Here is a 16309-nt window from a genome sequence, read left to right on the forward strand (position 1 = left end):
CACCTACTACAGGACAGGCCTAACAAAGAAAATAACAGAACGCCTCTAGCCGTCACCTTCAGCCCCCAACTAAAACCTCTCCAACACATCATCAAGGATCTACAACCTATCCTGAAGGATGACCCAACACTCTCACAAATCTTGAGAGACAGCCCCCAAACCTGAAGCAAATACTCACCAGCAACCACACAACAGAACCACTAACCCAGGAACCTATCCTTGCAACAAAGCCCGTTGCCAACTGTGCCCACATATCTATTCAGGGGACACCATCACAGGGCCTAATCACATCAGCCACACTATCAGAGGCTCGTTCACCTGCACATCTACCAATGTGATATATGCCATCATGTGCCAGCAATGCCCCTCTGCCATGTGCATTGGCCAAACTGGACAGTCTCTACGTAAAAGAAAAAATGGACACAAATCAGATGTCAAAAATTATAACATTCATAAACCAGTCGGAGAACACTTCAATCTCTCTGGTCACGCGATTACAGACATGAAAGTTGCGATATTACAACAGAAAAACTTCAAAACCAGGCTCCAGCGAGAGACTGTTGAATTGGAATTCATTTGCAAATTGGATACAATTAACTTAGGCTTGAATAGAGACTGGGAGTGGCTAAGTCATTATGCAAGGTAACCTATTTCCCCTTGTTTTTTCCTACCCCTCCCCCCCCCCGTTCCTCAGATGTTCTTGTTAAACCCTGGATTTGTGCTGGAAGTGGCCCACCTTGGTTATCGTGCACATTGTAAGGAGAGTGATCACTTTAGATAAGCTATTACTAGCAGGAGAGTGGGGTGGGGGGAGAGAAAACCTTTTGTAGTGATAAACACCTATTTTTTCATGGTTTGTGTGTATAAAAACATCTTCTGTATTTTCCACAGTATGCATCCGATGAAGTGAGCTGTAGCTCACGAAAGCTTATGCTCAAATAAATTGGTTACTCTCAAAGTACTCCTTTACTTTGCTGTGGTATTTAATGAAGTTACACTGTTACCCATAACTCTGCTGGTAACATTTTCAGTAAATATCCTTGAAATACAAGTTATCTGATTTTATTAATAGTACCTGAAGATGTGTGGCCCCACTATGCTTGGCAAGTTGTTCCAGTAAATCATCCACCTCTGTAGTGAGTCTTTCAGTTGCTTCCTGTTTGTCCAGAAGTCTTTTTTCCAGCTCCACAATTCTAGTCCGACACATCTGGACATCAAGCTGATCGTATTCCTTAATAGAACATAGAACATCTTTCTTCATAAAAGAAAAGGAATGGTATTTACTTAATAGTGTGACATTGTTACTTTAAATTTATGGCAAAATTATATTCCTATCTGGCATAATCTCTCTACTCATCCATCTTTATAAGTACCTTACACCTCTACCTTTGGACCTCGTGTCATATAATATACTGACATTTTTTAAAAAGGAGTACTCGTGGCACCTTAGAGACTAACAAATTTGAGCATAAGCTTTCGTGAGCTACAGCTCACTTCATCGAATGCGTTATTTGAGCATAAGCTTCCATGAGCTACAGCTCACTTCATTGGATGCATACTGTGAATTTCCACTGAACGCATCCGATGAACTGAGCTGTAGCTCACGAAAGCTTATGCTCAAATAAATTGGTTAGTCTCTAAGGTGCCACAAGTACTCCTTTTCTTTTTGCGGATACAGACTAACACGGCTGCTACTCTGAAACCTGAAAATTTAAACAGCATCTTTATTTTGAAAATTTGAATGAGAGAAAACACTTTGACATGTCATGTATTAAATTTAATGGACCAAATTAACTCTTAAGAAGAGCAGTGTGATTACATAGCCCCATTTGATGCTACAGTCACACTCTACCACAACCTGAGGTTTAAATCTCATTTCCAGCAGCAAATTTTAAAAATGAACTGCAACTATATAACCAAAAATAAAGTTATTAAATTTGATTATACTGAATTTCCCTCACCACCGCCCACAAGAAGAATTCGGGAATATTTTGTTAATTTAAAATTATATTAACAAGCACAGATAGTGTCAATCAGCTGCAAATAAATAATGCATGCTTAATGTACTAAAAAATAATAAATGTCTAATGTTCAATTATTGTTTGCAGTGCACCACAAAACCAAAAATATGTCTAAGATACATTGACCTAAACACCCTCAAATTTTCATCACAACTTCAACCACCTCTACCCATCCAGTAAGACCTCTCTGGAACACTCCCACACCAGCATCAATTTCCTGGGCACAACAATCATCTTCAACAACGGAACCCTACAGACAAAAAACCCACAGATCATCACACTTAGCGTCACAGATTTAGTAACCACCCAAAATGCAGCAAGAAATCTGTTATCTACAGCTAGATGCTCAGATGCCACAGAATGTGCTCTGAGGAGAAAATCCAGGTTACACACCTTCACACACTTGAAATCACCTTCACCAAACAAGGACACTCCACCAGAGAAGTAGATCACATCATGGAATACCATGAGTAAACCTGCTTCAATACAGGAAAAAAGCCCTCCAACCACACACCCCTAGTTGTCACCTACCACCCCACACTGCAACCTATATCGGGTATCATTAAACAACCCACACTGGAACCTATATGGGGGTATCATTAAACAATTACAACCCATACTCAATGGGGACCACATCCTGAAAGAAATCCACCCTCTTCTGGACTTCAAATAACTCCCCCATCATCACCAAGTTCATCATAAAACGCAGGCTCCCCACAGACTAGGACACATCAACTCAACTGCCAGAACAGATGCAAAACCTGCCGATGTATCTCCACAGCTCTGATCATCAATACCCACCCCTCGCAACACACCTTTCAAGATCCATCGGCCCTACACACACCTATCACAAAATGTGGTGTAACTCATCCAGTGCACTAAATACCCCAACAACTAAACCAGACAATCACTACACTCTTGAATGAGCTCACACAGAACAATGAAAAGACAAACACACCATATCACTCACAGGTGAATACTTTCCACAAAACAATTCCACAGCTGTCCTTTCAGTCCTCATCAAAGAAAACCTGCACAACACCTTCAAAAGATGACCCTGGGGACTTAAATTCATAACTCTGCGACACACCAAAAATCATAGATTTAATAAAGACACTGGATTTATGGCTCAATACAACAATCTGTAACCTGCTAACCCTCCATTGTCCTACTACTGGAGAGGCATTAACTGCCCATTTCACCGAGAATGGTCTCTTACAACATGTTAATTCTTTATTTGTTCTACCCTTGTAGTTAGCTGTGACACTCTAAGTACCTTTCCCAGGCCTGAGGAAGTGCTCTGTACAAGCTTGAAAGCTTGTCTCTTTCACCAACAGAAGTTGGTCCAATAAAAGATATTATCTCACCAATCTTATAGCTTTAATTTTCAATTAAGCATTCAAAAAATAGTTTCGGTCATCTGCAAGCTGTTTGTTGTAGAGTAGGAGTTCTGCTATATCAAAGCCCTTTGAAAGCCCTTAGAATAATGAAGCTGGTTCATTGGAATTCTCAGGCAAGAGATGGGTTTCTGTATATTGCTTCACTTCAAAGAGGATTATTATTTATATTCTTAAGGTGTTATTTTTTTAAATTAAGAGTTTGATGCCATTATCTAGTAAAAATGTTTATCCAATTTCCTATGAACAAGCGCTGTAAGCTCCAGAGAATTACTGGTTCCAACTGTCAACTTGATTTGTTAACCATACAATGCAACTGCCTACAGAATCTAGACTACAAGAACACTAGCATGATTGAATTATTTTAATCATGTCCTAACAAATATTTAATGAGTATCTCATTTACAGCACTTTAATAATCTCGTAGCCATAATGCTCCTCTCTCATGAGCACACCAGAGCATACAAAAAACATTTGTTCAACACTTACTTCAGAAGCATGATCATCCACCAAGTCTGGGTTAGAAAGGTCAACATCAGCCTAACAAGAAAAAAAATAAATAAATAGATACCACAAAGTAAGTCGTGTATGTTTTTAAAATATATAAAGAAAAAGTTTTTGAAGAACCTTCATGAATCTTCTCACTAAATATGAAAGCCAAAAAGTTAGACAAACTGGCAGGGTCTCAAAGCTATATAACTTAATAAATCCTCCACTGCTGAGCAACCAGTTAGACAATAAGAAAAGGAGTACTTGTGGCACCTTAGAGACTAACCAATTTATTTGAGCATGAGCTTTCGTGAGCTACAGCTCACTTCATCAGATGCATACCGTGGAAACTGCAGCAGACTTTATATATACACAGAGAATATGAAACAATACCTCCTCCCACCCCACTGTCCTGCTGTGGGGTGGGAGGAGGTATTGTTTCATATTCTCTGTGTATATATAAAGTCTGCTGCAGTTTCCACGGTATGCATCTGATGAAGTGAGCTGTAGCTCACGAAAGCTCATGCTCAAATAAATTGGTTAGTCTCTAAGGTGCCACAAGTACTCCTTTTCTTTTTGCGAATACAGACTAACACGGCTGTTACTCTGAAACCAGTTAGACAATGATTACATTCATATACAGCAGTAAAAGTTAACAGGTTCAGATGCAAACACATATGATGAAACGATGTGGAGGTTTTAAATTCTATTGCAAACTAAAGCTCAAAAATATGTTAAAACTAATGATTGAGAGACAAGACTTTACTTTCTCCCATCATGACTTTCAAATTTACCAATAAATCTCCCCTCCCAGCTTGTATGCTTTAGGTGTCTGTACAGCAGTGCCCTACTGTGGATGGTAGGGACTTTGGAGTTGCATGTGTCATGGCCGAGAGCACAGTAAGGCCTAGTATAGCATCTGACAAAAAGCACTGAGTGATGGCATAGTGTTTTCCAAAAGTGTGCTCTGATGCCCATGTGGCAGCCCTGCATATATCTATTAGAGGAACGTTGCCCAGGAAGGCTGTAGGTGTAGACAGGGCACATGCAGAATGGGATCAGAGCCTGGTGGAGGTTCCTTGTAGAACTGTTAGCAAAGTTGGATACAAGTAGAGATCCATTTAGATAGTCTCTGGGTCGATACTGCACAGCCCTTGGAGTGTTCTGCTGTGGAAATAAACAAAAAGTCTTGGAGATTTCTGGAAGGGTTTGGTTCTGTCTTAATAGAATGCTATGGCTCATCTGACATTGAGTGTATTTAGGATGGGCCCCTGTGAATACCCATGTGGTTCGGGGTAAAATATGGGGAGGTGTATGGCTTGGTTTACATGGAAAGATGTCGCTACTTTAGGTACAAATTCTGGGTGTGATGGCAACATGATCTTGTCTTTAGTGAACACAGTATAAGGGAGCTCAGCCATAAGTGCCCCAATTTCACTGACTCATGTAGCTGAGGTGATCGCTACCAAAAATGCGACTTTCATAGACATATGAAGGAGTGAATAAGTCATCAGTGGTTCAAAAGGTGCATTTGAGTACAAGATTCAAGTCCCATGGGGGTGCAGGTTGTCGGACACCCGAGTACATGTTCTGTATACCAATAAGAAAGCATTTAATTGTTGGGTGAGCGAAGACTGACTCTCCCTCCACCTTGTGGTGAAAGGCTGTAATAACCACCAGGTGTACTTTGATTGAGCTTATGGATAAACCCAATTCTTTGAGTACCAGTATGTAGTCTCGTATGATTGGTAGAGGCGCCGTGACTGCAGTTAAATTTTTTGTTAGCATCATAGTGAGAAACTCTTTCATTTTTGGAGGTAGTTATGGCAAGTGGTGGATCTCCTGCTATTTAATAACAGCAGTTTCACTCTTTCTGAACAGTCTAATTTGCTGTGTTGGAACCGTGTAGGAGCCATGCTTTGAGGTGAAGATTCTCTGGATTGGGTGGAGAGTCCGGCCTTTGTTCTGTGAAAGGACATCCACCCTCAAGGGGAGAATTCATGGAGCGCAAACTGCTAAAACACATCAGGTAAAGGAACCAAGTCGGTCTGGGCCACGTTGGAATGATCAGTATGATATGGGCCCTGTTGGTCCGTATCTTGCGAATAACTCATGGGATTAGAGGTTTCGGTCCGAATGCATACATGAGTGCTGTGTCCCATGCAATGAGGAAGGCATCCCCTAGGGACTGGGGTACTAGTCCCGCCCTGGAGCAGAAAAGTGGGCACTTGTGGTTCGTTTCTGTTGCAAACGGGTCTACTAAGGGAAAGCCCCACTCCTGAAATATCACTTGGAGAACACACTTGTACATTTCCCATTCATGTTCTAGGAAGAAATATCTGCTTAGTGTGTCCGCTGTCTTATTCTGACACCCTGGGAGGTAAGATGTTGAGATGATTATGTTGTGGTGAATGCACCAGTTCCAAAATTTCATTGCCTCGGTGCAGAGTGAATGGAAGCGAGCTCCTCCTTGGCAACTGATATAAAACTACATGCTATGTTGTCGGTCAGTACGTGGATTGATTCGTTTCCTATGATCAGGAGGAAGTGCCTGAACGCATTGTATAGTGCTCGGAGCTCCAGGAGATTGATGTGGAGCAGCGTTTCCGTCGCTGACCACTTGCCTTGTGTGGTGTGCTAGTCCAAGTGAGCTCCCCATCTTATCAACAATGCATCAGTTGTGATTATTAGTGATGGGGGATCCTGTTGGAAGGGGATCCCTGGGTAGATGTTTTCTGGTTTCATCTATCACTGTAGTGATGCATGGGGGTACTGTCACCCTTTTGTTTAGGCTGTTTGTGCTGGGAGTGCACTCTGTGCTCAGTCAGCGCTGTAGGCAACGCATATGCAGTCTCGCATGTCTCACAAAGAAGGTCGTAGCCACCATATGACCTAATAATTGTAGGCAGGTCTGGAGGACGTTTGAGGGTTGCCAGTGACTGTCGAGATGAGGTTGATTATTGTTCTGAACCTGTGATCAGGCAACAGGGCTCTGGCCCGGGTGGAATCAAGGTAGGCTCTGATGAATTCCAGGTGTTGCACTGGGGTCAGTGTAGATTTCTATAAGTTTATTCGCAATCCCAGTGACTGAAACAGCATGATGGTGGTCTGCACCATGTTTGTCGCTTCTTCTTGAGTTGTACCTTTTAGTAGACAGTTGTCTAGGTATGGAAAGATCATCACTCTTTTTCTTCATATGACACTACCGCGAGGGTTTGGAAAAAACTCAAGGGGCAGTGGAAAGACTAAAAGATAGGCCTCTGTACTGATAGTGATTGAGGCCCACTGTGAATCTTATAAATCGCCTGTGAGCCAGGTGCATGGTAATATGAAAAAAAGCATCTTGGAGGTCGAGGGCTGAAAACCAGTCCCCCTTGTCTAGCGCTGGGATGATTGTGGCCAGTGTGACCATTTTGAATTTGTGACTCCTCACAAATCTGTTGAGCTTCCAAAGGTCTAAGAAGTGTCTCCACCTGCCACTTTTCTTTTGGGTGAGAAAATAATGGGAGTAAAAGCCCTTCCCCTTGTACTGAGTTGGAACTTGTTCCACGGCACCCAATTGTAGAAGATGGTTCACTTTCTGTTTACAAGGTGCTCGTGAGAAAGGTCCCTGAAGACGGATGGAGAAGGGGATAAGGTAGGGGGAAGGGAGAGGAAAGGGATGACATAACCCAAGCTTATAATCTCCAGTACCCATTGATCCATTTTTATTGCTTCCCAGGCATGGTAGAATGCGTGCAGAAAGCGACCAAAAGGGTGGGTAGAAGTACCTAACAGCTCTGTATTGTGGGGGAGGTCATTCATACCCTCAATCAGGACTTCAAAATTGTGGCTTGGTGGTAGATGGTTGCGAAGACAAGGACTGAGTTTGGGAACTCCTACGTCTTTGTGAGCATTGCTTATTTCTGTTCTGATCAAAGTGTCGCTGTTGTGGGTGACGGAAAGAGGTGTGTCTACCCTTTTGGTATGGTTGATACAGACATTGTTTGTTTGGTGCCATGTATATGCCTAAAGTGTGTAGAGTGGCCCGAGAGTCCTTCATCGAGTGAAGAACACAGTTTTTGTGGAGAAAAGTTTCTCCCGATCGAAAGGTAGATCCTCCACCTTGAGCTGGAGCTCTTTCAGGATCCTGGATGACTGCAACCACGAGGCCCTGAGCATTATGACAGCTGTGGCCGTTGTTCTCGCAGCAATGTTTGCTACATCCACTGAGGCCTGAAAGGCTGTACAGGCAATTAGTTGCCCTTCTGTCATGATAGCATTGAGTTGGGAACGTTTCTCCTCTGGTAAGGCCTCAAGGAATTCTTGTAGCTTACTGTAATTATCGAAATTGTACTTGGCTAGAAGAGCCAAGCAATTGGCTACCCTAAATTGGAGAGTAGCCGATGAGTGTCTTTCTACCGAGAAGGTCTAAACGTTTGTGTTCTTTGTCTTGTGGAGTGGACTGGACTGAGGTTGTTTGCTATGATGATTGGTGGCTTACACAACTAGGGAATTGGGTTGTGGATGAGAGAAGAGAAAGTTCATCCCCTTAGCTGGGACGAAGTACTTTCTGTCAGCCCATTTCCTGGTAGGTGGTATCAAGGTGGGGGTCTGCCAGATATTCTCTGCTGGTTCCATTATGGCATGATTGATTGGTAGAGCAATTTTGGAGACAGTGGATGTCTGTAAGATTTGCAGTAGCTTGTGTTGGTTTTCTTGGGCCTCTTCTACAGGGATGTCTTGGCTGGCAGCTACTCTTTTAAATAAATTCCTGAAATTGTTTCAGATTGTCCACTTTACTTGGAGGTAGTGGTATGACTGTCTCGTCAGGGGAGGACAATGAGTTGTGAGCCGGAGAAGTGTCTGCATAGTCCGGACCTTCTTCCTCCTTATCTCCCATGTCCTCCAATGCTTCTGATATATCCCTGTTTGGGAAAGGTGAAGAATTAATTTCCCTTCAAGCTGGGGTCAAGGGCCTAGTGTATTGAGCCCTATACACAGCCCAGTGGTCTCGGGGAGCCACTGAATGGGGACACATCCAGGGTTGTCCATACCCTTGGCTGCATCTCGTGAGGTTGGCGAGATTTGGTCCTAGCAGCTTCCCATGGTGGTCTTTGTCCCGTGGGTGAGGAATGTTGGGAAGAGAAGCGGCTCCCATTTACTTTCTCCTCTGCATCACTGGAGATGGGCTGGAGAACGGGAGAAGTGGATAACTCCTCAGTTATTTGGCCTGAAGATCCCTCAGTACCAAATAAGGGTGACTGAGGCACCAAGGTGATCGCAGCACCAAGGTGATCGTTATATCCTTGTGCTGTAGAAACTTTTGCAAAGCCGCTTGTTTCTGTGGCGGCAGTACTGCTGGTGTAGATGCAGTTGGTGCCTTTGTCGAGATGGTCGGTGCCGTTCTCAGCCTGTCAGTTGGTGTCGACGACTGGGTCAGTGCCGGTGGGGGTGACATTGTCTGTTGTAGCGATATCTGGGCCGACTCCTGCACCCGGGTGGTCAGTGCTGTAAATGAGGAGCATCTCGACTCCGCCCCGGAGCACCAGGGCTCAGCAGAGATCAACAGAGGGATGGTGCCAGAGGTGCCTGGAGCCTCAAAGGTGCTCACTCTACTCGAGCTCGGCACAGAGCAGAGCGACCTCATTGGGAAACCTCCTTTTTCTCTGAGTGTCCCTGTCTGGGGAGGCTGCAGGTCACTTCCTGGACAATTTGGAAAACTGAGCACTCCCATTAGTACAGGTTTTGTTCAAGGAACCATCTGCTGATGTTGATTTTCGTCCCTGAGGAGTAGGCTGAAGGGAGTTCTCCATTAAAATCATCTTGAGGTGGAGATCTCTGTCACTCCTTGCCCTGACTTTAACATTACTACAATGGGCACTTTTCTGAGGGACGCCCAAACAGAGAGACACGATGAGTGGCCGTCTGACACAGGCATCGCCTCAAGGCAAGAGTCACATCATTTAAACCTGGGCGAGCCGGGCATTGTGTCCATTAAAGTTTCCCAACGGGGAAAGGGTGGAAAAATCATCTTTAACTTTTTTTTTTTTTTGGTAAAGAAAACTAACCAGCCAATTAAACAAAATTTCCTGAACTATAATTAATCTAACTCTTTATAGAAAGAGAAAAAACGAAGCAGCAGTACTGCCACTGAGCTCCATCTGCAGCCGAGGACGGCTGAAAAGGAACTGAAAGGTCGAGTCGTGCATGCATTACATAAGGCACCAATGGTACCATGAGACGACTACTCCACAAGCCTGCCCTGACCGAGCACTGCTACCAAAAATCTCCGATGTGCATCATTTTTAATTTTTTGGTATAGAATTCCACCGGGAGTAAAAAAAGGTCTATTTGTGGGAAAACCCATTCTTGGGAAACCCAATGAAAGATCATATTCTTCAGTGACCATTTAAGAACATAAGAACAGCCATACTGGGTCAGACCAATGGCCATCTACTCAGTATCCTGTCTTCCAACAGCAGCCAATGCCAGGTGCCCCAGAGGGAATAAACAGAACAGGTAACTACCACATGATTCATCCCCCTTCGCCCTTTCCCAGCTTCTGGCAACAGAGGCTAGGGACAATTCAGAGCATGGTTTTGCATCCCTGCCCATCCTGGCTATCAGCCATTGATGAACCTATCCTCCATGAACTTATCCAGTTCTTCTTTGAACCCTGTTATAGTCCTGGCCTTCTCAATATCCTCTGGCAAGGAGTTCCACAGGTTGACTATGCATTGTGTGAAGAAATACCTCCTTTTGTTAGTTTTAAACCTGCTGCCTCTTAATTTCATTTAGTGACCCCTAGCTCTTGTGTTAAGAGTAAATAACACTTCCTTATTCACTTTCTCCACACCAGTCATCATTTTAGAGACCTCTATCACATCCCCCTTTAGTCATCTCTTTTCCAAGATAAGAAGTCCCAATTTTATCAATCTCTCCTCATACAGAAGCCGTTCCATACCCCTAATCATTTTTGTTGCCCTTTTCTGAACCTTTCCCAATTCCAATATATCTTTTTGAGATGGGATGACCACATCTGCATGCAGCATTCAAGATGTGGGCATACCATGGATTTATATAAGGGCAATATGATATTTTCTGTCTTATTATCTATCCCTTTCTTAATGATTCCCAACATTCTGTTCACTTTTTTGACTGCCGCTGCACATTGAGCGGATGTTTTCAGAGAACTATCCACAATGACTCCAAGATCTCTTTCTTGAGTGGTAACAGCTAAGTTAGACCCCATTATTTTATATGTATACTTGGGATTATGTTTTCCAGTGTTCATTATTTTGCATTTATTAATGTTTAATTCCATCTGCTATTTGTTGCCCAGTCACCAGTTTTGTGACATCCCTTTGTAACTAATTACAATCTTCCTGCGACTTCATTATCTTGAGTAGTTTTGCATCATCTGCAAATTTTGCCAGCTCACTGTTTACCCCTTTTTCCAGATCATTTATGAATATATTGAACAGCACCGGTCCCAGTACAGACCCTGTGGGAGACCACTATTTACATCTCTCCATTCTGAAAACTGACCATTTATTCCTACCCTTTGTTTCCTATCTTTTAACCAGTTACTGATCCAGGAGTGGACTCTCTCTTTTATCCCACAACAGCTTACTCTGCTTAAGAGTCTTTGGTGAGGGACCTTGTCAAAGGCTTTCTAAAAATGTAAGTACACTAGATCAACTATCACCTTTGTCCACATGTTGATCCCCCTCAAGGAATCCTAGTAGATCTCTGGGATGACATGTGCTTTCTGCTTAAATAATCCGCCAGAATACTGACCTAGAATCCTGCAAGATGAAGTGCTATGCTGATTATGTGATTCCCACAGGATTAAGGCTTCCTGGCAAAGAGGATCTGATCTTGTCCCCCATCTTGCCTACTTATAGGCTATATCACTCTGGAGTTCACTGCCAACACTTGTACTGACAGAACCCTGAGTAATGGAAGAAAGGACTTGCATGCTAAGCGAAGCACTGTTAACGTCAAGACATTTATATGACTCAAGGTGTCCTTTAACTACCAAATACCATGGTGTCTGAAATTGGTCTCGGTTATCACCCTCACCCCTTTCAGGATCCATGGGTAGTCAGAATCTTGGTAGATTTGGACTTTGAAACAGAATTCCCTGGCGCACATCAGTCAGGTTCCACCACCACTGAAGAGACATTAGAACTTGCTGAAATAACTTTACTCCCCCCCCCGCCCCCACAGAACTGACTAAGAGACCGATTTGCTCCAAGATTGAAGAGGCCTCATTCTAAGCCTGATGAAGGCTGGCACAGAAGCACAATATACCACGTGGCCTAACCATTTTAGGTAAACTCTTATAGGGTTCTCAGGCTGAGCACTCAGATCGGTAATTAATTGGCAGATATTTAGAAATCTCTCCTGAGGACATAAAGCTCTTGCTGCTTTGGAGTCCAGAACAGCTCCAATGAATCCAACTAATAGGATGGAACCAGATTTACTTTAAGCTGACAATTAGACCCCATTCCAAGAAAGACACAGGACTAACCAAACTGATTCTATAAACTTGATTCACTGAAGTTCCCTAAATTAGCCAATCAAGATAAGGATACACATGTACGCCCTAACAACAAAGATAAGCAGCAATGACGGACAGGTAATTCATGAAAACTTGAGGTGCTGTTCATAGGCCAAATGGGAGAACTCAGAACGGACAATGTTTGCCTGCTGTCAGAAAATTAAGACATTTTCTGTATGCTTTATGACTCTGTACATGAAAGTATTTTGTAAACTGAGAGTACTGATCCAGTCCACATGATCCAGGGAGGGTATAATGGAAGAGTTATCATGCAAAATTTCATGCAATGAATGTAAGCATCGAGTAGCCTGAGGTCCAAAATAAGTCTCCAACCCCCCCCTTCTTTTTTGGGATCAGAAATTATAGAGAATAAAGCCCTATTCTTACAAATTCAGGAAGAACGATCATATACTGTAGTGTCAGTCTCTCTCTTGCTGAAAGATATCAGTCCCTGAAAAGATATTGGGGGGGGGAGAGAGAATGATCTGGAAATGTATGGTGTAACAATCCCGGATGACCTGAAGGCCCACATTAGTCTGTAGTTATTCTAGCCTAAGCCTCCTTCAAAAACCAAACCAGGAGAAGAAAGGGTACAGGTCTATGTAGACTGGATCCATATCCTCCACCACAGCAGCAAAACTGTTTCTTTTGAGCATAACCAGGATATGCTGAGATATTGAATGAATTTGACAATTTCCTCTTCTAGAGTCTTGATCTCTGTCTACCCTGATCAAAAGATCTCTGAAGGAACACAGCTATAAGTGGAACGTTGAGATCTCCGTTTGGTAGATGCACGAGATCTATACTGCTTTCTTCTGAAGGGCAGAGCACAGAGGCCCAACAATCTTCATCTGGGTCATAAATCCTTTAAAGAATATGCATCATCCATTTTAGCCCTAAAAAGATCTTGATTGTTAAAAGGGAGGTCTTGTATTGTAGTCTGGACCTCTCTAGCCAGGCCCGATAAGGAGAGCCAAAAATCTTTGCATGACAAATGTAGCAATTTCCTGGATAAGTCTTACTGAATTATGTTTATGTATGTAACATTGTGGGCCATGGATTATATGTTACTCCATGGGAAAGGGAGACCACAGCCCTCCAGGACCTAAGAGCAGTGGAGGATGATTAGGCAAATTCACTCAGGTTGTCACACCCCCCAATAGGTGGTACATCTGGAGAGGCTTGCATATACTGGTTCAAACTGGATTCTCTGGAGAACCAACAAAGAAAGGACTTTTGGATAAACAGCCTAAATTTAAACTGACTCAGGGCTTGCTTTTATCATCTAGAAATAGACAGTACCTTCTGTCCAAGGGAGGCTCCAACCCTTCCTGAGAAGGTTGGAAGAGCATGACCTATTCATGCATGAGCTTGTGCTGAGCTAACAGCTATTATGAACTTGTGACAACAAAAAATAAACCCTGGTGAGGCTTGAAGAATTGATCACCTGCCACAGCCCTTGTTGGAATTGTGGTGGTCTCTGGTAAGCTTATTAGCATGTGTGTAAGTTTTTCCTTTTTTAATACATATTTTCTGTAGTGCTTTCATCTTAAGAATAAATGTGCTTGCTTAGAAAGAGCTATGTGGTAACTTCTAACTGTGGAAAATTACGCTATTTATAGCATCTGAAGAGAAAAGCAAAGCAGGCCTGTTAGGGCATTTCAACTTGCTAGGAATTCACAGTATGTGCAGGGAATTATGCAGCCCGGAAAAAACCCAGTCCGACAGGAGAGTTGTGGGTCTCTCCCCAAAGAGAGCTTGCGACCAGAGACCCTGGGGAGCCAGTTGAGGTCACTCAATTAGGGTGAACTGCAAAGAATGGGGCAGACAATCCCCAAAGCTGGTGGATATTCCAATACTTAGATTTACCAAGCCAGCACAAACAGCTTCTATTATATCTCACTGGTTACTCAGAACACCACAGTTCCCTTAAAATAACCCAGTCTCAGGCCTCCACCTAGACACCCAAGTCAGATACGATGAGGATTTCTGAAAATCTTAATCATCATATGAAAAAGGTTCTACCAATCCCAAAGGATTGGACACATTACCTCCAGGTTAATGAATATTCCAGATCTTTCCAAAATACACGCTTACAGTCAATTCTTACTAACTAAACTAAAATTTATTAAAAAAGAAAAGGGAGATAGAATTGGTTAAAAGAACAGTATACATACAGACATGAGTCAATCTCGAGATTCAGATTCATAGCAGAGATGGTGAGCTTTGTAGATGCAAATAGTTCTTTCAGAAATAGTTCAAAGGTTATAGTCCAAAGTTTATATTTCAGGGTGGTCCAGTCAGAACTGGGATCTCAGTCCTTGTGCCTTATGCTTACCCTGCATGAAACCTCAAGCAGGTCTGAGATAAAAAGGATTGGGACCCAAAAGCCTTTTATACAATTCCAGGCCTTCTTCGACAGGTCGGAGTCCTTAGTCGAACAATGGGTCCCCTTCAAAGTCCACACGAGTACCTATTTCCTAAGCATAGCCGGTAATTATTCACACCAATTAACACAAGGCAATTGCCAGTTTTTCCACCATTCGCAGATGATTTGCTCTACATTTGAAAGAGAGATGAATACAGCTGGACTACAGAAGGGGAACACAGGTGCAGTTGCCCTGAACTGACACACACTTCTTATGACAGTTCCACTTGCCACTGATCGTGTCCCTAGCCTGTTTGTCAGAGGGTGGAGATGGATGGCAGGAGAGAAATCACTTGATCGTTACCTGTTAGGTTCACTCCCTCTGGGGCACCTGGCATTGGCCACTGTCGGTAGACAGGATACTGGGCTGGACGGACCTTTGGTCTGACCCAGTATGGCCATTCTTATGTTCTTATCATGTTCCTGAATTACTGGAGTTTAATGCTGCTTGTGGAGATGTTTTTCTAATCAACATTCCTTCAGAGCAAATGGAAGTAAATTCTTCTTCCTGCAGAATCAAAAGTTTATCCTGAAATTCTGCCACTTTATCCCACTGGATGTAGTTATACTTAGCCAGCATGGCTTGATAAATCGAAAATCTGACCTGAAGGGAAGCAGAGGTGTAAATCTTTGTCCCAAAGAGATCCAGGGCTTTTTTGGTGTTCTCTCTTCCTGCCTCAGGTAGATCTCAAAGCCTGCCTGGATTTTTCATTTACCACAGTGACTACCAGTCGCAATGGAGCCAGACAAGTATAAAAATACTCAAATACCTTATGAGAAACTTGATATTTCTATCAGCCCACTTAGAAGTCGCTGTTCTAAGAACTGGTGTTGCCCTCAGTTTGTTAGCTGGCTCAAGAATGCCTCATTAATAGATAAGGCTACCCTGTTTTTGGTGGAAGGCCGCAGGATATCAGAAAGTTTATATGACTTTTCCTGAGTATGTCCAGAGGAATTTCTAATGTTTCTGCCATCCTCTTTAACTGTTCTTCAGAAGTCTTGAAGTCATTTACTGCCGTAGGAACAAGATACCATAGCATCATCAGAAGATGATGAAAACTGTCAAGCTACAAAAGGTTTGTCCTGAATCTGCTCGTCCTCTTCTTCAGAAAGAGGTCGCGGTGTACAAAATACTGTAGACTTCAGGAGGAGAAAGCAAAGGAAAAATCTCTCTAAGGAAATTTCTCTCCTGAAGTGGAAAGGAAGGAAAAATTGTTGACTTGGATTGTACCAATGTAGCTAATAGGCCAGGATTGATAACCATATGGATAAGGCATAGCATTCCAAGGTACTGACATCCACACTGGTAATGGAGTATCATGCGATGAACTCCTAACAGTGTAGCCCAGGGAGAAAAGTTCTTATGATGTTTAGAGCCCTCAGCAGATATTGGGGAAGGCTCCAGGCAAGATTCCGCAGATGAAGA

General features: G+C 43.0%; 1 protein-coding gene across 8 annotated transcripts in view; it reads right to left on the minus strand.

The window, feature by feature from the left end:
- PCNT (pericentrin) overlaps positions 1-16309 on the minus strand; it is a 239033-nt gene that overhangs the window by 195810 nt on the left and 26914 nt on the right. For 5 of the 8 annotated variants that reach the window (XM_048869001.2, XM_048868996.2, XM_048869000.2 and 2 more), the window contains exons 3-4: positions 3908-3958; positions 1076-1255 (exon numbers count right to left, since the gene is read on the minus strand). The exons of 1 other annotated variant lie outside the window; for it this stretch is intronic. In XM_048869001.2, the coding sequence (XP_048724958.2) occupies positions 1076-1255; positions 3908-3958 (231 nt within the window). The remainder of the gene's footprint in view (positions 1-1075; positions 1256-3907; positions 3959-16309) is intronic. 2 more of the 8 variants (XM_048868999.2, XM_048868997.2) reach the window with 1 other exon arrangement.

This window comes from Caretta caretta, chromosome 11 (genome assembly GCF_965140235.1).
Source record: "Caretta caretta isolate rCarCar2 chromosome 11, rCarCar1.hap1, whole genome shotgun sequence".
NCBI lineage: Eukaryota > Metazoa > Chordata > Testudines > Cheloniidae > Caretta > Caretta caretta.